The sequence below is a fragment of the Oncorhynchus gorbuscha genome, linkage group LG17, assembly GCF_021184085.1.
Source record: "Oncorhynchus gorbuscha isolate QuinsamMale2020 ecotype Even-year linkage group LG17, OgorEven_v1.0, whole genome shotgun sequence".
NCBI classification, from domain to species: Eukaryota; Metazoa; Chordata; class Actinopteri; order Salmoniformes; family Salmonidae; genus Oncorhynchus; species Oncorhynchus gorbuscha.
Window position 1 is genome coordinate 2,934,854 of NC_060189.1, and position 24,364 is coordinate 2,959,217.

A 24,364-nucleotide genomic window follows, 5' to 3' on the forward strand; every position below is an offset into this window, starting at 1 on the left:
CGCCTCACAGTCGTTGGACCCAATCAGGTGTCGAAGGCTGAGGAATGAGAGCGGCGGTGGCTGTTACCTTTGGCTGTCGTGGTTCCTCCATGGCCGTTGGCGGACGCAATCTGAAAGGTGGGAGGAGAGCTACTTATCAAGACATAACAAGAGACATAAAACAATACCTTCCTAGATCAGTAACCTTCTCAGGACGTCAAAACTTAAAATGTTGAAGAATAGAACATCTTAGAGGACCACGATGGAAATAACCTCTGTCATTTTTAATACACGTGATGTCTTCGGCTAGAGCAGACTACTGCTTCCAGTATCAAATCAATCCCCCCAAAATACAAATTACACAGGAGAGAGAAGCATTAGTTTTTCTCACCTGGTGACCGGAGTCCATCCCAACATTCTGTCTCACCTGGTGACCGGGGTCCATCCCAACATTCTGTCTCACCTGGTGACCGGAGTCCATCCCAACATTCTGTCTCACCTGGTGACCGGAGTCCATCCCAACATTCTGTCTCACCTGGCGACCGGAGTCCATCCCAACATTCTGTCTCACCTGGTGACCGGAGTCCATCCCAACATTCTGTCTCACCTGGTGGCCGGAGTCCATCCCAACATTCTGTCTCACCTGGTGACCGGGGTCCATCCCAACATTCTTTCTCACCTGGTGACTGGAGTCCATCCCAACATTCTGTCTCACCTGGTGACTGGAGTCCATCCCTGTATAAGAGTTTCTGGAGCTGCAGTCTACTGGTGGAGTCTCGTCTCGAATGAAGTCTGCCATCTCTAGACCCCCACCAGGGTCCCTGCGCGCGCGCACACACACACACACACACACACACACACACACACACACACACACACACACACACACACACACACACACACACACACACACACACACACACACACACACACACACACACACACACACACACACACACACACACACACACACACACACACACACACACTTCCATTAGGAAAACGTGGTAATGGACATTTGCCCAGAAGCATCTTAACTGGATATTTGACACATTGACCTGACTCATATGCATTGGGTGTGTAACCTGGTTAGGCTGCTCAGAACGAGATGGTCATTCATCTTAACAGGACATGACCATCTCCAGGATGCAACAGAGCGAGGTCCTTCTTACCGAATTCTGACGTGCACTTTGAGGATGTTAAGCATAAGTGTACAACACTTACTTTCCCCTCAGCCAACAAGACGAGTAACAACAGCAACATCACCAGCCTGTGTCAACCTACTATCCCCCCCTAGTAGAAACGTTGACCTATTCTACTGGTCAGCTTGTCCAGAAAGAAAGTGTCAAGCCACTATCCCCCCCTAGTAGAAACATTGACCCCCTTGGTTTGGAATATGCTATTTCTTTACTAACTCTAAAAGCCACTATCCCCCCTTAGTAAAGAAATAGCCACTTAGTAAAGAAATAGCCTATTCCAAACCAACTCTAAAATCCACGATCCCCCCTTAGTAAAGAAATAGCCTATTCCAAACCAACTCTAAAAGCCACTATCCCCCTTAGTAAAGAAATAGCCTATTCCAAACCAACTCTAAAAGCCACTATCCCCCCTTAGTAAAGAAATAGCCTATTCCAAACCAACTCTAAAAGCCACTATCCCCCTTAGTAAAGAAATAGCCTATTCCAAACCAACTCTAAAAGCCACTATCCCCCCTTAGTAAAGAAATAGCCTATTCCAAACCAACTCTAAAAGCCACTATCCCCCTTAGTAAAGAAATAGCCTATTCCAAACCAACTCTAAAAGCCACTATCCCCCCCTTAGTAAAGAAATAGCCTATTCCAAACCAACTCTAAAATCCACTATCCCCCCCTTAGTAAAGAAATAGCCTATTCCAAACAAACTCGAAAAGTTTTGCATCCAACCAGTAGGCACGCCTAGCCTACACCAACAAAAGAACCTGTTAAAAAGCAAACGAGGCTAAACGCAACAGAGCAGAATGTTTAAAAACTATTATTTAGTTCTATTTAGAAGCAGTAGTGGTAAAACACGGTGTCCGAAAGAGCACCGCACATGCGAGAGGTTTCCACGTGGACAGGAAAGCAGGGAGATCGAAAGATGCAACAACTACCACGGGTTGCTAATATGACTTGGATTGAAGTTTGGCGACTGGACAAAGAAAGAAAGTTGTTTTGAAAACCAAATGAACATGAGAGAAATAGGCTACTGGATTACAGGAAACATTCGCACCGAGCTAAAGGGTAGAGCTGCCGCTTTCAAGGTGCGGGACTCTAACCCGGAAGCTTATAAGAAATCCAGCTATGCCCTCCGCGACGAACCATCAAACAGACGAAGCATCAATACAGGACTAAGATTGAATCATTCTACACCGGCTCCGACGCTCGTCTGATATGGCAGGGCTTGCAAACTATTACAGACTACAAAGGGAAGCACAGCCGCGTGTTGCCCAGTGACACGAGCCTACCAGACGAGGTAAATCACTTGAAAACCAAATGAACATGAGAGAAATAGGCTACTGGGTTTCTATTGCATATGGAAGTCTTCGTAAAATAGTTTTGCTACTTTGAAGCAAGGTAGGACCTCCACAAATAATATGAAGTAAAACGTTCAGGTTTCAAACAATTAAGAATACGTATTATTTTTTTTAAAAATGCGTACGGCCTCCAGCTCATCGCAAAGTGGTGATTGACGCACTGAAACCTGCCTACACTAAGACTGGTCTGTAATTTTAAACAGTAAAACACTGCAGAATGCACAGTAAAAAAACAGTACAAGTGTTTTACAGCATTAATACTGCCGATTGCACTGCATTGTGGGTATAAAGCTGAAAAATACTGTTATTAACTGTAATAGGAAGCTTTCTGTAAAAATGACAGACATACTGTATTTCTAGATTTTTTTTAAAAACCCCAATTTAACCATGTAAGTGTACAAAGCTCTCTCTCTCCCTCCATTTGGTAAATCCGACCACAACTCTATCCTCCTGATTTCTGCTTACAAGCAAAAATGAAAGCAGGAAGAACCAGTGACTCGGTCTATAAAAAAAAAAGTGGTCAGATGAAGCAGATGCTAAACTACAGGACTGTTTGTCTAGAACAGACTGGAATATGTTCTGGGATATGTTTCCATGACATTGAGGAGTACACCACATCAGTCACTGGCTTTATCAATAAGTGCATCGAGGACATCGTGCCCACAGTGACTGTACGCACATACCCCAACCAGAAGCCATGGATTACAGGCAACATTCACACCGAGCTGAAGGGTAGAGCTGCCGCTTTCAAGGTGCGGGACTCTAACCCGAAACCTTATAAGAAATCCAGCTATGCCCTCTGACGAACCATCAAACAGGCAAAGCGTCAATACAGGGCTAAGATTGAATCATTCTACACCGGATCCGACGCTCGTCTGATGTGGCTGGGCTTGCAAACTATTACAGACTACAAAGGGAAGCACACCCGCGAGCTGCCCAGTGACACGAGCCTACCAGACGAGCTAAATCACTTCTATAATCGCTTCGAGGCAAACAACACTGAGGCATGCATGAGAGCATCAGCTGTTCCGGACGACTGTGTGATCGCGCTCTCCGTAGCCGACCTTTAAACAGGTCAACATTCACAAGGCTGCGGGGCCAGGCGGATTACCAGGACGTGTTCTCCGGGCATATGCTGACCAACTGGCAGGTGTCTTCACTGACATTTTCAACATGTCCCTGATTGAGTCTGTAATACCAACATGTTTCAAGCAGACCACCATAGTCCCGGTGCACAAGAACAAAGGCAACCTGCCTACAAGACTACAGACCTGTAGCACTCACGTCTGTAGCAATGAAGTGCTTTGGCTCACATCAGCACCATTATCCCAGCAACTAGACCCACTCCAATTTGCATACCACCCTAACAGATCCACAGATGATGCAATTTCTATTGCACTCCACACTACCCTTTCCCACCTGGACAAAAGGAACACCTACGTGAGAATGCTGTTCATTAACTACAGCTCAGTGTTCAACACCATAGTGCCCCCAAAGCTCATCACTAAGCTAAGGACCCTGGGACTAAACACCTCCCTCTGCAACTGGATCCTGGACTTCCTGTGCTTGTATATAGCCCCTCTACTGTATGTAGCCCCTCTACTGTATGTAGCCCCTCTACTGTATGTAGCCCCTCTCCTGTATGCAGCCCCTCTCCTGTATGCAGCCCCTCTCCTGTATGCAGCCCCTCTCCTGTATGCAGCCCCTCTCCTGTATATAGCCTCTCTCCTGTATATAGCCCCTCTCCTGTATATAGCCCCTCTCCTGTATATAGCCCCTCTCCTGTATATAGCCCCTCTCCTGTATATAGCCCCTCTCCTGTATATAGCCCCTCTCCTGTATATAGCCCCTCTCCTGTATACAGCCCCTCTCCTGTATGCAGCCCCTCTCCTGTATGCAGCCCCTCTCCTGTATGCAGCCCCTCTCCTGTATATAGCCTCTCTCCTGTATATAGCCTCTCTCCTGTATATAGCCCCTCTACTGTATATAGCCCCTCTCCTGTATGCAGCCCCTCTCCTGTATATAGCCCCTCTCCTGTATATAGCCTCTCTCCTGTATATAGCCCCTCTACTGTATATAGCCCCTCTACTGTATATAGCAGCCCCTCTCCCCCTGTATATAGCCCCTCTCCTGTATATAGCAGCCCCTCTCCCTGTATATAGCCCCTCTCCTGTATATAGCCTCTCTCCTGTATATAGCCCCTCTCCTGTATATAGCCCCTCTACTGTATATAGCTGTATATAGCAGCCCCTCTCCTGTATATAGCCCCTCTCCTGTATGCAGCCCCTCTCCTGTATATAGCCCCTCTCCTGTATATAGCCCCTCTCTCCCCTACTCCTGTATATAGCCCCTCTCCTGTATGCAGCCCCTCTCCTGTATATAGCCCCTCTCCTGTATATAGCCCCTCTCCTGTATATAGCCCCTCTACTGTATATAGCCCCTCTCCCTGTATGTAGCCCCTCTCCTGTATGTATATAGCCCCTCTCTACTGCCCTATATAGCCCCTATATAGCCCCTCTCCTGTATATAGCCCCTCTCTCCTGTATATAGCCCCTCTACTGTATATAGCCCCTCTACTGTATATAGCCCCTCTACTGTATATAGCGCCTCTCTACTGTATATAGCGCCTCTACTGTATATAGCCCTCTACTGTATGTAGCCTCTCTACTGTATGTAGCCTGTATGTAGCCCCTCTACTGTATGTAGCCCCCCTCTACTGTATGTAGCCCCTCTGTATGTAGCCCCTCTACTGTATGTAGCCCCTCTACTGCCCCCTCTACTGTATGTAGCCCCTCTACTGTATGTAGCCCCTCTACTGTATGTAGCCCCTCTACTGTATGTAGCCCCTCTACTGTATGTAGCCCCTCTACTGTATATTGCCTCTCTACTGTATGTTGCCTGTCTTTTTACTGTTGTTTTATTTCTTTACCTACCTATTGTTCACCTAATATATTTTTTTGCACTATTGGTTAGAACCTGTAAGTCAGCATTTCACTGCCAGTAAGTAAGTACCTGTTGTATTCGGCACACGTGACAAAGAAATTTCAATTTGAGATTTGAGAACATGTTCTCATTTACAGCCACGACCTGGGGAATAGTTACAGGGGAGAGGAGGGGGATGAATGAGCCAATTGGAAGTTGGGATGATTTAGTGGCCGTGATGGTTTGAGGGACAGATTGTGAATTTAGCCAGGACACCGGGGTTAACACCCCTACTCTTATGATAAGTGCCATGGGATCTTTAGTGACCACAGAGAGTCAGGACACCTGTTTAACATCCCCTCTGAAAGACAGCACCCTACACAGGGCAATGTCCCCAATCACTGCCCATGACAGTAATAGCTTATGCATACTGTAGATTCAAATAATCAGTTCCAGGCGCCAAAGCTGGCAGTTGGGACACTTGAAGCTCTGACTATTTTAGCAAATAGCAGGCTACTGCTGTGGAGGAGGGTAACACACTGACTCAGCTACCGCTGTGGAGGAGGGTAACACACTGACTCAGCTACCGCTGTGGAGGAGGGTAACACACTGACTCAGCTACCGCTGTGGAGGAGGGTAACACACTGACTCAGCTACCGCTGTGGAGGAGGGTAACACACTGACTCAGCTACCGCTGTGGAGGAGGGTAACACACTGACTCAGCTACCGCTGTGGAGGAGGGTAACACACTGACTCAGCTACCGCTGTGGAGGAGGGTAACACACTGACTCAGCTACCGCTGTGGAGGAGGGTAACACACTGACTCAGCTACCGCTGTGGAGGAGGGTAACACACTGACTCAGCTACCGCTGTGGAGGAGGGTAACACACTGACTCAGCTACCGCTGTGGAGGAGGGTAACACACTGACTCAGCTACCGCTGTGGAGGAGGGTAACACACTGACTCAGCTACCGCTGTGGAGGAGGGTAACACACTGACTCAGCTACCGCTGTGGAGGAGGGTAACACACTGACTCAGCTACCGCTGTGGAGGAGGGTAACACACTGACTCAGCTACCGCTGTGGAGGAGGGTAACACACTGACTCAGCTACCGCTGTGGAGGAGGGTAACACACTGACTCAGCTACCGCTGTGGAGGAGGGTAACACACTGACTCAGCTACCGCTGTGGAGGAGGGTAACACACTGACTCAGCTACCGCTGTGGAGGAGGGTAACACACTGACTCAGCTACCGCTGTGGAGGAGGGTAACACACTGACTCAGCTACCGCTGTGGAGGAGGGTAACACACTGACTCAGCTACCGCTGTGGAGGAGGGTAACACACTGACTCAGCTACCGCTGTGGAGGAGGGTAACACACTGACTCAGCTACCGCTGTGGAGGAGGGTAACACACTGACTCAGCTACCGCTGTGGAGGAGGGTAACACACTGACTCAGCTACCGCTGTGGAGGAGGGTAACACACTGACTCAGCTACCGCTGTGGAGGAGGGTAACACACTGACTCAGCTACCGCTGTGGAGGAGGGTAACACACTGACTCAGCTACCGCTGTGGAGGAGGGTAACACACTGACTCAGCTACCGCTGTGGAGGAGGGTAACACACTGACTCAGCTACCGCTGTGGAGGAGGGTAACACACTGACTCAGCTACCGCTGTGGAGGAGGGTAACACACTGACTCAGCTACCGCTGTGGAGGAGGGTAACACACTGACTCAGCTACCGCTGTGGAGGAGGGTAACACACTGACTCAGCTACCGCTGTGGAGGAGGGTAACACACTGACTCAGCTACCGCTGTGGAGGAGGGTAACACACTGACTCAGCTACCGCTGTGGAGGAGGGTAACACACTGACTCAGCTACCGCTGTGGAGGAGGGTAACACACTGACTCAGCTACCGCTGTGGAGGAGGGTAACACACTGACTCAGCTACCGCTGTGGAGGAGGGTAACACACTGACTCAGCTACTGCTGTGGAGGAGGGTAACACACTGACTCAGCTACTGCTGTGGAGGAGGGTAACACACTGACTCAGCTACTGCTGTGGAGGAGGGTAACACACTGACTCAGCTACTGCTGTGGAGGAGGGTAACACACTGACTCAGCTACTGCTGTGGAGGAGGGTAACACACTGACTCAGCTACTGCTGTGGAGGAGGGTAACACACTGACTCAGCTACTGCTGTGGAGGAGGGTAACACACTGACTCAGCTACTGCTGTGGAGGAGGGTAACACACTGACTCAGCTACTGCTGTGGAGGAGGGTAACACACTGACTCAGCTACTGCTGTGGAGGAGGGTAACACACTGACTCAGCTACTGCTGTGGAGGAGGGTAACACACTGACTCAGCTACTGCTGTGGAGGAGGGTAACACACTGACTCAGCTACTGCTGTGGAGGAGGGTAACACACTGACTCAGCTACTGCTGTGGAGGAGGGTAACACACTGACTCAGCTACTGCTGTGGAGGAGGGTAACACACTGACTCAGCTACTGCTGTGGAGGAGGGTAACACACTGACTCAGCTACTGCTGTGGAGGAGGGTAACACACTGACTCAGCTACTGCTGTGGAGGAGGGTAACACACTGACTCAGCTACTGCTGTGGAGGAGGGTAACACACTGACTCAGCTACTGCTGTGGAGGAGGGTAACACACTGACTCAGCTACTGCTGTGGAGGAGGGTAACACACTGACTCAGCTACTGCTGTGGAGGAGGGTAACACACTGACTCAGCTACTGCTGTGGAGGAGGGTAACACACTGACTCAGCTACTGCTGTGGAGGAGGGTAACACACTGACTCAGCTACTGCTGTGGAGGAGGGTAACACACTGACTCAGCTACTGCTGTGGAGGAGGGTAACACACTGACTCAGCTACTGCTGTGGAGGAGGGTAACACACTGACTCAGCTACTGCTGTGGAGGAGGGTAACACACTGACTCAGCTACTGCTGTGGAGGAGGGTAACACACTGACTCAGCTACTGCTGTGGTGGAGGGCTCTCATTCCTCCCTTATTTTTCTTAGCATCCTGCTCCCCAGTCCACTCCAAGCTGCTCTGCTTTGGTCTCCTTCAGGAATGTGAGAATGATTCACTCTACAGGGGTTTGGGCAGTAAGTTAACAAGTTGCGACCTCACACATTAGGTTTCGTTGTTTCTAAAATGTGAACTAGGCCTATTTCCACTAACAAAAATATGTTTGACTGCCAAAATCAGTCTCTTTCCTCACTGGTCTTGTGGCCTTGAGGTGAAGAGGTAGCTTGCTAGCTGAATTGATTTGCACTGCAAATATACATGTGAAACATGCTCAGTCCCCGTCTCCACAACAACAGATAAACCTTTGACCCTGGCCGACAAAACACCTACTCCACACCACTAGAGGAAATTAAATCCATGATTCATCTCTGATTTTAGGGTCAGGTCAGGTCAGGTGCCCAAGTATCCAATAAACCACAGCCCTACAAGATAGATGGGGTATGCTTGCCATTTAGTGATTAAAAACACTTTTCTGAAAACAATGTGTGTCCTTGCTTCAGCCATCTAAAAAAGTATGTTTATGATAGTGAAAAGTTAGAGTAACAATATCTAAAAAGTACCCCCACCAACATCAACCCTGAACCCGGAGAGCTCACTAAAGGCATCAGCATGCTTCAGTTCGGCTGTCGCCTAGCCGGTCTCGGCTAGCCGAACCCAACGATACTCCCTAAAAATATCTTTGCTTGAAAAACGAGGAGGGGGGCAGCACTGTTTGTCCATGTTAAGATGCCGTAGCCAGTCCCCAAAATAGTCAGAATTCATCTAAGATAACTCAAGAAATCCTGTCATTCATTTGAATGTTTTTCGGCTGGGTTGCATGACGACGCCTTAACTGACCCTGGTCCATTGCTGTCCTCCTGCCGTGTGGCGTCTCCCTCGTTGGCCCCCTCGCTGCTGGTTCTGTTGCTCTCTTTCTCCTTGGCCCGGTGTTCCACCACCTCTCCCTCGTCCAGGGCATGATGCAGCCGGTAGTTCACAGTCTTCAGCAGCAGGAACATACCAGCTATCACACCACAGTAGATCCCTACTATCACCATGGTGGGCGGGAGTGCCTGGAAGACACACATTTGACATTTATATGAGTCATTTTAGCAGACACTCTTTATATAGAGCAATTTAAAAGCAGCGCGTTCAACTACAACTACAATAAAACTTGATTGTCCATCCAAGGACTGATGTTTGCTTTCTTTCAATAGTAGAACACAAATACAACTTAGAACCCCCCCCCCCCCCCCTCTAAAAGACAAGTGCCATTTACATAGTCTTTCCCCCTCCAGTAAATGAGAGTTCACCATGTAAGCGTTTTGTTATCTGACCAGCCATCGAACCCGGGTTGTCTGCTAGACTGTTAGCTCAGGGGGCTAGCAGGTTTACAGAGAGCTAGCAGGTTTACAGGTCTTGTGAAAAGTGATTAGTCATCATAGTGGTAAATGGAGTCATCACGTCAGTATAGTGAACAACCTCCGCTATATTCCCATTACAGATTGTTGTCTTTAACAAGGCAAGTCAGTTTAAGAACAAATTCTTATTATCAATGACAGCCTTCCCGGGGGAACAGTGTTCTGACGTGTTCAGGAGGCAGAACGACAGATTTTTACCTTGTCAGCTCAGGGATTCAATCTAGCAACCTTTCGGTTAGAGCATTGGGCCAGTAACCCAAAAGTCCCTAAATTGAATCCCCGAGCTGACAAGGTACACATCTGTCCCTCTGCCCCTGCACAAGGTAGTTAACCCACTGTTCCTAGGCCATCATTGTAAATAATAATTTGTTCTTAACTGACTTGCCTAGTTAAATGGGTCAAATACAATTTTAAAAACATCCTGAGTTAAATCAAAGCACTTGGAATACATATCCTTACTTGAGTCAAATCAAAACCACTGCTAATCAATCACAGATCTGGCCTAATTACACAACACCAAGCAACTGGTCTGAGTAACATTTCAATTGGAAACAGCTGTAACTATAGCCCCTCAATATTGAAAGTGAGGCACATATAAAATGCTGTTTTAAAGAGCACTCATCTACATTTGGTTTTGCAGGCAGTGTTTACAGTAACGTGATGTTTATGGGGCAGGAATATTTGACTGTGCAGCAGTTTGTAATCTATCCTACTCTCCAACCATGTTGTTTTGTTTCATGACAACATTTCCTAGAAGTCTGTTTTTGTGCTGGCTTGCTGACAAGATGGGTCAGCTTGAATATCTGGTAGATCTTGCCACCAGTATACGAGAGACAAGACATACATTGTTAGCTAATAATAGACTGAGAAATATCGCTGTCAATGTGGCTTTGGGAGGTGGGGGGTGCGAAGGTTGCAAACATAATCTGTTTTCTATTAATTAGCTATCATTGTTGTTTATGTACAAAATACGTATTAGCCACGAATTGTTGCCCGGGGGTTTTGTTAGTCAAACCTGGTCGAGCTTAAGTATTTCCCTCAATCTGATTAAAAAAAAATAATGGACAGTGTAAAATGTGGTCAGCTAACAATGACAGATAGCGGAATAAAATGTCACACCTGACAACAACAACATAACGGTGAACCTGAAAACAAGGAGCGAACAGTTACGTCCACTGGTATTTATTTCGTTTTATTCGAGGGAAACATTTAGATCTCAAACAAAGAATACCTAGCAACCTAGCTAGTTATCTAGGTAACGTTAACTAAGATAGCTAAATAGCAAGTTGGCTAACCTTACTAGCCAACGGTTAGCTGTTAGCATTAGCATCCGCGATTTGGCTAGTTAGCATTAGCATCCGCGGTTTGGCTAGTTGGCTAATCTTACTAGCCAACGGTATAGCTGTTAGCATTAGCGGTTTGGCTAATTGGCTAATCTTACTAGCCAACGGTATAGCTGTTAGCATTAGCGGTTTGGCTAATTGGCTAATCTTACTAGCCAACGGCATAGCTGTTAGCATTAGCATTAGCGGTTTGGCTAATCTTACTAGCCAACGGTATAGCTGTTAGCATTAGCGGTTTGGCTAATCTTACTAGCCAACGGTATAGCTGTTAGCATTAGCGGTTTGGCTAGTTGGCTAATCTTACTAGCCAACGGTATAGCTGTTAGCATTAGCGGTTTGGCTAGCATGACATTACAGCCAAGGAAGATCCTCTAACGGTAAACTCAGACTTACTTTGCTGAGATTGGATATCGTGTTACACACACACAGACACTTACCATGTAAAGCGTGAAGGGGAAACATAGTAGGAATAGCCAGAGGTAGAGGTGTAGAGCATTGACAAATGTATTTTGATGGGGATCATAGTACCATCCGCCTGTGATTGAAGCCCAGACCCCTTGCCTGAGGATCTGTAGAGTTTGAGACCCCATTGTTTTATCTCCTTGGGAGAAAAAAAAAACGACTAAATAAAAGGGGCGACACGAAGGCTAGCCGTGGTGAAACATTACCAACAGTGCAGTGTTTTCAGACACTGGCCTGAAAATCCACACTGCAGCCATCTTCTCTGCAACGAGCCAGCTGGGGCACTGTACTCGGTCCGCCACTGAGAAAGTCTTCCTATCCCACCACGCCCTGCGAGCTGCTTCTTCTTCTTCGGTCGGTGCTATATCTGGTATCCTTGGGACGTCCTTACACAATGGTCCCTACCCATTGAAGTTGAAATTTAAAAAAGGTTCAGGGTAAGAGTTATGGTTAAGGTTAGAGTTTATGATAATGACATCCCAAGGATCCCAGATAGCACTAACCCTTCTTTACATAAACAAACGGGCAATGGAAAAAGAGTGTAAGCAAAGACAACTCTTTGAGCGTAGTTTGAAAACGGTCACACAATATTACACTAGCTAAATAGCGCCCCCTTTTGGTACTGTAGTGATTTTCAGAAAATCTCGGTGTGCCATATTTACATTTACATGTAATATTTTTTATTTAACCAGGAAAATCAGTTAAGAACAAATTCTTATTTACAATGTAGTCCTACCCAAGCCAAACCCTAACCCAGACAACGCTGGGCCAATTGTGCATCACCCTATGGGACTCCCAATCACTGTACGGTTGTAATACAGCCTGGAATCAAACCAGGGTCTGTAGTGACACCTCTAGCACTGAGTTGCAGTGCCTTAGACCACTGTGCCACTCTGGAGCCCTGAGTGTTGTGGCATAACTTCCACTGCTGTATTTTCAAGTTGCTAGTCAAATATATTAATTGATCATCAAGTTAAATCATCTAGACACTAAAATCTACTTGACTCTCATCAGGGGCGGCAGGGTAGCCTAGTGGTTAGAGAGCGTTGGACTAGTAACCGGAAGGTTGTGAGTTCAAACCCCCGAGCTGACAAGGTACAAATCTGTCGTTCTGCCCCTGAACAGGCAGTTAACCCACTGTTCCCAGGCCGTCATTGAAAATAAGAATGTGTTCTTAACTGACTTGCCTGGTTGAATAAAGGTTTTTTAAAAATGAGATTGAAGAGCCTTGCAGTTGGACCAATATCTCAGGAGGATCCCATAGCTGATGTCCAAAGCAGACTATCTATATTGACCACACCTGGGTACCTTAGATTACATACATTTAATCACATTAAAAAAATACATGTTTTGATGAATAATGACAAACTCAAGTCACTGCAGAATTTATGAAAATGATTATATTCAGAAAAGCATGAAACATGTTTTTTTTCCCAATGAAAACAGACAATGGATTCAGGATCACTTGACGTGGAAAAAAACAATTACATGAAAAAAATAATTGTGTGGATGTGTATTTATGTTTCAGAGATAACGCCCCCAAAAAAACAAGTCTCCCCACAGTCACGACTGAGTAAGATACTGCTGATGTCAACAGTGCATAGAGATTTACCGGTGATCTCAGTTTCCATGTTACCCCAAAAAAAAAAACTGCAAATCCACTCGGGTCCTTAACCTCTCACCTCTAGCGTCATCACAGAGAGAAGTCTTGGAGCGATAGTAAGATGTACATGTTGCCAGTAACTAGACAGTTCTAGAACATGGATGGAATGTCCCACGAGGTCTGGTACTGGGACAGACAACTCATATCGTCTGCTCATGCCAGCATCCCAAATGGCACCCTATTCCCTATATAGTGCACTACTTTTGACTAGGGCCTATTAGGGCCCTGGTCACAAGTAGTGCACTATGTAGGGAATAGGATGCCATTTGTGACTATTCATTTGCCTAATGCCATTCCAAGCCCTTCAGAAACAGGATGATGGGTTGTTATGGTCTGTTAGGTCTGGAAACTGGGATGTCGGTCCATTTCCACACACCTTCCATCAGACACAAACCACTTCCTTAGCCTTGTTCAGTCAGGTAGGGTTGTACCTGTCCCATATGTCCTTTCAGTGTGCCTTGCCAATGTGAGAATGGACATCATGACGAAGGCCAAGAGGCTCACATATAAGCTAGAATTAACAAAAGGTGATACTGGCAAGAGCAATGGGAGTTTGTTTTTTTCCTTGTTATTTTCATTGAAGGATGGACATAATCAGAAATATATACAGGAGTGGCCATCACTGTAGCCTGGCCCGTTTCTCTGGAGGTGGTTTGCTGCTGGGGGGAGCTGGAGCGGAGGTCTTGGTGGCTGGCTCTCTCTCTCTCTCTTCCTGTTTCACCAGCTCTACAGGGGGTTCAGTCTCCTTCTTCACCTCCACTACAACACAACCGATACAGTAGATTAGACACAAGGTGGCAAAACAAGACTCCGCGACCAAAGAAAAGACAAAGATTGACATAGTTAAATGTCTAAATCCCATTGTAAAAGAATAACAAATGGTTCTGTAATATTAGCTGTACACTCTTACCTGGGATGGGCTTCTCACCAGGCTTAGGCTAAAATTGTTGCAAAATAAAAAATAAAAAAGAATTACACACAGAATATAGATGAGCAAATGTGAACCTCATTAATACACTGTTACAACTGAATGAATCGGTGTAGATGTATATTGGCTGAGATATTAGCAACCACGATCCCATAATTCTGACTAAACTGATTGTTGGCGTGTCGTACCTGATAAAACATCGGAGGAAACTTGGACCTCAAATCGAGTAGAAGTGTGTCAACACGTTGCCTCTGGAACAGGGAACTGGGTTCCTCTTTCTTCTTCGACTTCGGCTTGGCTTTAGCATCTATAGACATCCAATTTTTAAAAATCACAAGTTATTGGTCACATATACATGGTTAGCTGATGTTATTGGTCACATACACATGGTTAGCAGATGTTATTGGTCACATGGTTAGCTGATGTTATTGGTCACATGGTTAGCTGATGTTATTGGTCACATACACATGGTTAGCAGATGTTATTGGTCACATACACATGGTTAGCAGATGTTATTGGTCACATACACATGGTTAGCAGATGTTATTGGTCACATACACATGGTTAGTAGATGTTATTGGTCACATACACATGGTTATCAGATGTTATTGGTCACATACACATGGTCAGTAGATGTTATTGGTCACATACACATGGTTAGCAGATGTTATTGGTCACATACACATGGTTAGCAGATGTTATTGGTCACATACACATGGTTAGTAGATGTTATTGGTCACATACACATGGTTAGCAGATGTTATTGGTCACATACACATGGTTAGCAGATGTTATTGGTCACATACACATGGTTAGTAGATGTTATTGGTCACATACACATGGTTAGCAGATGTTATTGGTCACATACACATGGTTAGCAGATGTTATTGGTCACATGGTTAGCTGATGTTATTGGTCACATACACATGGTTAGCAGATGTTATTGGTCACATACACATGGTTAGCTGATGTTATTGGTCACATACACATGGTTAGCAGATGTTATTGGTCACATACACATGGTTAGCAGATGTTATTGGTCACATACACATGGTTAGTAGATGTTATTGGTCACATACACATGGTTAGCAGATGTTATTGGTCACATACACATGGTCAGTAGATGTTATTGGTCACATACACATGGTTAGCAGATGTTATTGGTCACATACACATGGTTAGCAGATGTTATTGGTCACATACACATGGTTAGTAGATGTTATTGGTCACATACACATGGTTAGCAGATGTTATTGGTCACATACACATGGTTAGCAGATGTTATTGGTCACATACACATGGTTAGTAGATGTTATTGGTTACATACACATGGTTAGCAGATGTTATTGGTCACATACACATGGTTAGTAGATGTTATTGGTCACATACACATGGTTAGCAGATGTTATTGGTCACATACACATGGTCAGTAGATGTTATTGGTCACATACACATGGTTAGCAGATGTTATTGGTCACATACACATGGTTAGCAGATGTTATTGGTCACATACACATGGTTAGTAGATGTTATTGGTCACATACACATGGTTAGCAGATGTTATTGGTCACATACACATGGTTAGCAGATGTTATTGGTCACATACACATGGTTAGTAGATGTTATTGGTCACATACACATGGTTAGCAGATGTTATTGGTCACATACACATGGTTAGCAGATGTTATTGGTCACATGGTTAGCTGATGTTATTGGTCACATACACATGGTTAGCAGATGTTATTGGTCACATACACATGGTTAGCTGATGTTATTGGTCACATACACATGTTTAACAGATGTTATTGGTCACAACACATGTTTAGCAGATGTTATTGCGGGTGTAGTGAAATGCTTGTGTTCCTAGCTCCAACAGTGCAGTAGTATCTAACTAAATGCTTGTGTTCCTAGCTCCAACAGTGCAGTAGTATCTAACTAAATGCTTGTGTTCCTAGCTCCAACAGTGCAGTATTATCTAACAATACACAACCATACACACAAATCTAAAAGTAAAAGAATGAAATTAAGAAATATATAAATATTAGAACGAACAATGTCGGAGTCCAGAGTATTAATATGTGACAGGTGTATAGACATTATGTGAATATTTAGTATACGTAGGATAGAATAGTAAATATACAGCTAGTTATTATTATTTATTAAGATGGAATTGACTAGGAATGTTGCTTAGGAGCTAGAATCAGAGCTGCCATGTCTTGTCAAACGCCATCTTGTTGCAGAGGGTAAATACCATTGATGGGGAGAATGGTTGAAATTTTTTTTTTTTAACCTTTATTTAACCAGTTAAGAACACATTCTTATTTTCAATGATGGCCTGGGAACAGTGGGTTAACTGCCTGTTCAGGGGCAGAACGACAGATTCGTACCTTGTCAGCTCGAGGGTTTGAACTCACAACCTTCCGGTTACTAGTCCAACGCTCTAACCACTAGGCTACCCTGCCGCCTCTACACTCTAACCACTAGGCTACCTGCCTCCTCTACACTCTAACCACTAGGCTACCTGCCTCCTCTACACTCTAACCGCTAGGCTACCTGCCTCCTCTACACTCTAACCACTAGGCTACCCTGCCTCCTCTACACTCTAACCACTAGGCTACCCTGCCTCCTCTACACTCTAACCACTAGGCTACCCTGCCACCTCTACACTCTAACCACTAGGCTACCCTGCCTCCTCTACACTCTAACCACTAGGCTACCCTGCCTCCTCTACACTCTAACCACTAGGCTACCCTGCCTCCTCTACACTCTAACCACTAGGCTACCCTGCCTCCTCTACACTCTAACCACTAGGCTACCCTGCCACCTCTACACTCTAACCACTAGACTACCCTGCCTCCTCTCCACTCTAACCACTAGGCTACCCTGCCTCCTCTACACTCTAACCACTAGGCTACCCTGCCTCCTCTATACTCTAACCACTAGGCTACCCTGCCTCCTCTACACTCTAACCACTAGGCTACCTGCCTCCTCTACACTCTAACCACTAGGCTACCCTGCCTCCTCTACACTCTAACCACTAGGCTACCCTGCCATGTTTAGAGAAACATGCTTTTAAAGCCATGATTTACTTCCTTCCTGCCTCAGGCCATATTTAGAGAAACATGCTTTTAAAGCCATGATTTACTTCCTTCCTGCCTCAGGCCATGTTTAGAGAAACATGCTTTTAAAGCCATGATTTACTTCCTTCCTGCCTCAGGCCATGTTTAGAGAAACATGCTTTTAAAGCCATGATTTACTTCCTTCCTGCCTTAGGCCATGTTTAGAGAAACATGCTTTTAATAGGCATCACACATTAAAAATAATGATTTATTGTTCGGAATGAAAACCAATGGACCAGTAAACTCCCCTGTAAAACATCATCAAAAAACTGTAACACAACCACAACAAAGGGTTAGAGTTCACCAAATTCACATTCCACATTTTCCTCATTGAAAAGAATTAGAATTTCAGTGTACTTTCTGAATAGACTAGAATTGACACCAACACTGGCTAACATACCTCTCTCCTCCTGGTCTTTGAAGTGCCACCAGTATCCTTTAGATGGGTGATAGCGACAGTACGACATGGCCTCATCGAAGGCAGACTGGACACCGTGGACAGCAGACAGCTGTGGGGAGAATAACAGCAGTCAATACACATGACCACAGAACCCCATCAACTCATATGTCAACCATGGATCCATTCCAATTCAGGAAGTATACTGCCATTCCAATTCAGGAAGTATACTGCCATTCCAATTCAGGAAGTATACTGCCATTCCAATTCAGGAAGTATACTGCCATTCCAATTCAGGAAGTATACTGCCATTCCAATTCAGGAAGTATACTGCCATTCCAATTCAGGAAGTATACTGCCATTCCAATTCAGGAAGTATACTGCCATTCCAATTCAGGAAGTATACTGCCATTCCAATTCAGGAAGTATACTGCAATTCCCATTCAGGAAGTATACTGCCATTCCAATTCAGGAAGTATACTGCAATTCCAATTCAGGAAGTATACTGCCATTCCAATTCAGGAAGTATACTGCCATTCCAATTCTCTTCCAATGCTTTTTAAATTTGATTTACTTTCTGAATTGACTGGAATTTTTAATGGAATTGACCACAACATAAACCAAGATAATTCCACTCTTTTCTAAAAACCCAAAGTAATAACATAGTAATAACATTAATAACAACATAGTCATAACACTATAGCATAGTAATGACAATGCCAGGAGGTTAACTCTCTCTTACCACTCTGGATCCAATAACTGTTCCCAGATCAGGAGCCTGATACACCACCCCAGCTATAATGTAGTAGTCAGACAAAGGGATGACTGGGGAAATAAACACACAATATAGAGTACAGGATATAGAATTAGAGCCTGGAATAAAGGACATGGGAAGAGGAGCTCACAATATACAGTTGAAGTCGGAAGTTTACACACACCTTAGCCAAATACATTTAAACTCAGTTTTTCACAATTCCTGACATTTAATCCTAGTAAACATTCCCTGTCTTAGGTCTGTTAGGATCACCACTTTATTTTAAGAATGTGAAATGTCAGAATAATAGTAGAGAGAATGATTTATTTCAGCTTTTATTTCTTTCATCACATTCCCAGTGGGTGAGAAGTTTACATACACTCAATTACAATTTGGTAGCATTGCCTTTAAATTGTTTGTCAAATGTTTCAGGTAGCCTTCTACAAGCTTCCCACAATAAGTTGGGTGAATTTTGTGATGGCCACTCCAATACCTTGACTTTGTTGTCCTTAAGCCATTTTGCCACAACTTTGGAAGTATGCTTGGGGTCTTTGTCCATTTGAAAGACCCATTTGCAACCAAGCGTTAACTTCCTGACTGATGTCATGAGATGTTGCTTCAATATATCCACATACTTTTCCTCCTCATGGTGCCATCTATTTTGTGAAGTGCACCAGTCCCTCCTGCAGCAAAGAACCCCCACAACACGATGCTGCCACCCCCGTGCTTCATGGTTGGGATGGTGTTCTTCGGCTTGCTAGCTTCCCCCTTTTTCCTCCAAACATAACGATGGTCATTATGGCCAAACAGTTATATATTTTTTCCGACCAGAGAAAATTTCTCAAAAAAGTATGATCTTTGTCCCCATGTGCAGCTGCAAACCGTAGTCTTGGTTTTTAATGGGGGTTTTGGAGCAGTGGCTTCTTCCTTGCTGAGCGGCCTTTCAGGTTATGTTGATATAGGACTCGTTTTACTGTGGATATAGATACTTTTGTACCGGTTTCCTCCAGCTTCTTCACAAGGGGCGGCAGGTAGCCTAGTGTTTAGAGCATTGGACTAGTAACAGAAAGGTTGCAAGTTCCAATCCCCGAGTTGACAATATAAAAATCTGTCGTTCTGCCCCTGAACAAGGCAGTTAACCCACTTTTCCTAGGCCGTCATTGAAAATAAGAATTTGTTCTTAACTGACTAGTTAAATGAAGGTTTAAAATAAAGAAGGAAAAAAAGTCATTTTCTGTTGTTCTGGGATTGATTTTCACTTTTCGCACCAAAGTACGTTCATCTCTAGGAGACAGAACACGTCTCCTTCCTGAGCGGTATGACGGCTGCGTGGTCCCATGGTGTTTATACAATGTGTACTATTGTTTCTACAGATGAAAGTGGTACCTTCAGGCATTTAGAAATTGCTCCCAAGGATGAACCAGACTTGTGGAGGTCTACCATTTTTTTCTGATGTCTTGGCTGATTTCCTTTGATTTTCCCACCATGTCAAGCAAAGAGGCACTGAGTTTGAAGGTAGGCCTTGAAATACATCCACAGGTACACCTCCAATTATCAAATGATGTCAATTAGCCTATCAGAAGCTTCTAAAGCCATGACATCATTTTCTGGAATTTTCCAAGCTGTTTAAAGGCACAATCAACTTTGTGTATGTAAACTTCTGACCCACTGGAATTGTGATACAGTGAATTATAAGTGAAATAATCTTTCTATAAACAATTGAAATAATCTGATCTGTAAACAATTGGTGGGACAATTAGACTCCAACCTGTGGATCATGCACAACAAGTGGAGATGTCCTAACCGATGTAAACTTTTTAATGCCAAAATGTAACAAGAAATGTGGATGTAAACTAGTTTTAATGACTCCAACCTAAGGGATTGAAAACTAGTTTTAATGACTCCAACCTAAGTGGATGTAAACTAGTTTTAATGACTCCAACCTAAGTGGATGTAAACTAGTTTTAATGACTCCAACCTAAGTGGATGTAAACTAATGTTTTAATGACTCTCAACCTAAGTGTATGTAAACTAGTTTTAATGACTCCAACCTAAGTGTATGTAAACTAGTTTTAATGACTCTCAACCTAAGTGGATGTAATCTTTAATGACTTCAACTGTAGAGTACAGGATGTAGAATCAGAGCCTGGAATAAAGGACTTGGGAACATGTAAACAGAGCCTGGAATAAAGGACTTGGGAACATGACGTAAACTTTCCAAGAGGTTTAAGATGTTTTCTGTGGTGTCGGAAGTCTGTAGTGTGTGTGTGTCGGAAGTCTATAGTGTGTGTGTGTCAGAAGTCTGTGGTGTGTGCGTGTCAGAAGTCTGTAGTGTGTGTGTGTGTGTGTGTGTCAGAAGTCTGTGGTGTGTGTGTGTGTCAGTCTGTGGTGTGTGTGTGTGTCAGAAGTCTGTAGTGTGTGTGTGTGTGTCTGTAGTGTGTGTGTGTGTCAGAAGTCTGTGCTGTGTGTCAGAAGTCTGTGTGTGTGTGTGTCAGAAGTCTGTGGTGTGTGTGTGTGTCAGAAGTCTGTAGTGTGTGTGTGTGTCAGAAGTCTGTGGTGTGTGTGTGTGTGTGTCAGAAGTCTGTGGTGTGTGTGTGTCAGAAGTCTGTGGTGTGTGTTCTCTGTGGATCACCTTGAGTAGGAGACTGTCTCTGCTGTTTCCTGATGATGTAGAGGATGGGCTCCTGGGCATGAAGGAGAATGTACTCCACTCCAACCATCTGACTGAAATAGACACATAAATGTATGTCAGTTAGGCTAGTAACTATATTATTACACTCACAGACAGTTTTGCTGACACAGGTCCTGGACCAGTTAGGCTAGTAACTATATTATTACACTCACAGAAAGTTTTGCTGACACAGGTCCTGGACCAGTTAGGCTAGTAACTATATTATTATACTCACAGACAGTTTTGCTGACACAGGTCCTGGACCAGTTAGGCTAGTAACTATATTATTACACTCACAGACAGTTTTGCTGACACAGGTCCTGGACCAGTTAGGCTAGTAACTATATTATTACACTCACAGACAGTTTTGCTGACACAGGTCCTGGACCTTTCAATGGACACTGTCAATGGGACTAGTCGGCTTAATCTGTGTCAGGGGCAGTGTTAGTGTAATAGATGTAACAAGTAATATGTTGGCCTAATAAATCACTATTGTAAAGTAACAATCCCTGGTAGCCTACTGATTAGAGCGTTGGGCCAGAAACCGGAATGTTGCTGGATCGACACCCCGAGCTGACATGGTAAAAATCTGTCGTTCTGCCCATGAGCAAGGCAGTTAACCCACTGTTCCCCTGAACAAGACAGTTGACCCACTGTTCCCCTGAACAAGACAGTTGACCCACTGTTCCCCTGAACAAGACAGTTGACCCACTGTTCCCCTGAACAAGACAGTTGACCCACTGTTCCCCTGAACAAGACAGTTGACCCACTGTTCCCCTGAACAAGACAGTTGACCCACTGTTCCCCTGAACAAGACAGTTGACACTGTTAACCCACTGTTCCCCTGAACAAGGCAGTTAACCCACTGTTCCCCTGAACAAGGCAGTTAACCCACTGTTCCCCTGAACAAGGCAGTTAACCCACTGTTCCCTGAACAAGGCAGTTAACCCACTGTTCCCCTGAACAAGGCAGTTAACCCACTGTTCCCCTGAACAAGGCAGTTAACCCACTGTTCCCCTGAACAAGGCAGTTAACCCACTGTTCCCCTGAACAAGGCAGTTAACCCACTGTTCCCAATTAACCCACTGTTCCCCTGAACAAGGCAGAAGACTGTGGGCAGGTCGATTTAAGGCAGCCCACTGTTCCCTTGAGCAAGCACCCACTGTTCCCAATCTGATTCAGAGGGGTTGGGTTAAATGTTTAAGACACATTCCAGTTGAATACATTCAGTTGGACAACTGACTAGGTACCCCCCTTCCCTTTTAGACTGGAAACCGGCTAATAGCCAGTGTGTCAGCCATATTCAAAGCCAATATATAAAATAAACCCTTACTTGAGATGTTCCAGAGTGAGCCGCTGCATCTTCACCACCTCGTTGTTACAGGTGCGGTCGTAGAACGGATTACTCCTCTCGGAGAAATAGTCCAGTACGTTGCCAGGGTTGAGGATGGGCACCCAGCCACTATCAACCCACGATATCCCCAGGAGGTTGTTGTCTAGAAGGAGCAGCAGGTAACGAATGAATAAGGGTAAACGTGTAGGTATAACGTGTTTTGATGAAAACAGGCTGATTGGTTTGGTAAACAGATCGTAAGCTGTCTTGCTAAGCTAACGCGCCAGCTAAACTAGCTAGCTTTGTGCTGTCAAGCAAATTATGTTCCTGAAAGCTATTTATTGTAATTCTCAGAAATCGTAAGAGAGATACATTAGTGTTCATGACTATTTATTCGATTTTCAAACGGACACACAATACATTACTTTTCAATTAATGAAAGAAACACTTCGCTTACCTCTCAAATCCACCGACGCCATCGTGTGCTGTAAACAAATGTCGCACAGAAAGCGTCTGTCGCTGGTGGATGACGTAATCGGCCTCGCTGGTGGATGACGTAATCAGCAGTGTGACGCCAGGTCAGGTCTAATGCTGCAATTCAAAACAACTGGGAACTCGGGCCTCTTGAACTCCGACCTGAAGATCACTGATGTCATGATGTGACCTCGTATTCTTCCGGGTTCCCAGTTGTTTTGAACGTGGCATAAATACAGCTTTTTGTCTAATTGACATCAAAAGTTGTTTAATTTGATCTAACCTTAACCTAATTCTCCCAATCTGCTACGTTAATTATCCTAACCTGCTGCGTAAATTCTCCTAAACCTGCTAAGAAAAATACAGTTTCTAGGTAAAACCATGAGGCCCCGTCAGAATATGCGAGGACGTAGGGAGTGTTAACTAAGATTGTATGTATGGTTGAATACGAACCCTTTTGCAATCCCTTTTAGCGTTGCTTGCGAGATTCCTGGCTAGCTACAGAGGTTAGCTACAGTAGTTAGCTACAGTAGTTAGCTACAGTAGTTAGCTACAGTGGTTAGCTACAGTAGTTAGCTACAGTAGTTAGCTACAGTAGTTAGCTACAGAGGTTAGCGAGCTAGTTAGCTACAGAGGTTAGCTACAGTAGTTAGCTACAGAGGTTAGGGAGCTAGTTAGCTACAGTAGTTAGCTACAGTAGTTAGCTGGCTAGTTAGCTACAGTAGTTAGCGGGCTAGTTAGCTACAGAGGTTAGCTACAGTAGTTAGCGGGCTAGTTAGCTACAGTAGTTAGCTACAGTAGTTAGCTACAGAGGTTAGCGAGCTAGATAGCTACAGTAGTTAGCTACAGTAGTTAGCAGGCTAGTTAGCTACAGTAGTTAGCGGGCTAGTTAGCTACAGTAGTTAGCGGGCTAGTTAGCTACAGTAGTTAGCTACAGTAGTTAGCTACAGTAGTTAGGTACTGACATCAGTTGTTGTGTTGTTATCATATTTTGCATATTCCACCGTTTGGAGAATTTGAATATGGCGCAGGAAACGGGAATCTGGACCCACTATGGACACGGTAGACACATTTAAATGTAGAGGTGTAGACGCATGACGCTTTCGGAATTCAGTGATCAGAACTCAGTGATCAGAATTCCGTGATCAGAACTCCGTGATCAGAACTCCGTGATCAGAACTCAGTGATCAGAACTCCGTGATCAGAACTCAGTGATCAGAACTCAGTGATCAGAACTCCGTGATCAGAACTCCGTGATCAGAACTCCGTGATCAGAATAATAAAGCTGCATGAACTGTCAAGTCTAGACGTGGC

The 24,364-nt window shown here is 44.8% G+C and overlaps 2 protein-coding genes across 2 annotated transcripts in view; both read right to left on the reverse strand.

Annotated features, from left to right (window-relative positions):
• LOC124002274 (pecanex-like protein 1) overlaps positions 1–12,180 on the reverse strand; it is a 55,944-nt gene extending 43,764 nt beyond the window's left edge. The window contains 4 exon segments of the mRNA XM_046309649.1: positions 68–110; positions 695–800; positions 9,344–9,558; positions 11,687–12,180. Coding sequence (XP_046165605.1) covers positions 68–110; positions 695–800; positions 9,344–9,558; positions 11,687–11,839 — 517 coding nt within the window. The 5' untranslated portion in view covers positions 11,840–12,180.
• Positions 12,181–13,080: 900 nt separating this feature from the next.
• On the reverse strand, positions 13,081–23,166 carry med6 (mediator complex subunit 6). The gene is made up of 8 exons (XM_046308687.1): positions 23,034–23,166; positions 22,577–22,739; positions 21,205–21,296; positions 18,561–18,643; positions 17,822–17,930; positions 14,491–14,609; positions 14,285–14,312; positions 13,081–14,133 (listed from the first exon to the last, which is right to left on the reverse strand). The coding sequence occupies exons 1-8, from the start codon at positions 23,053–23,055 to the stop codon at positions 13,994–13,996; spliced, it is 756 nt and encodes a 251-aa protein (XP_046164643.1). The 5' UTR covers positions 23,056–23,166; the 3' UTR covers positions 13,081–13,993.
• Between the last annotated feature and the right edge of the window lie 1,198 nt (positions 23,167–24,364).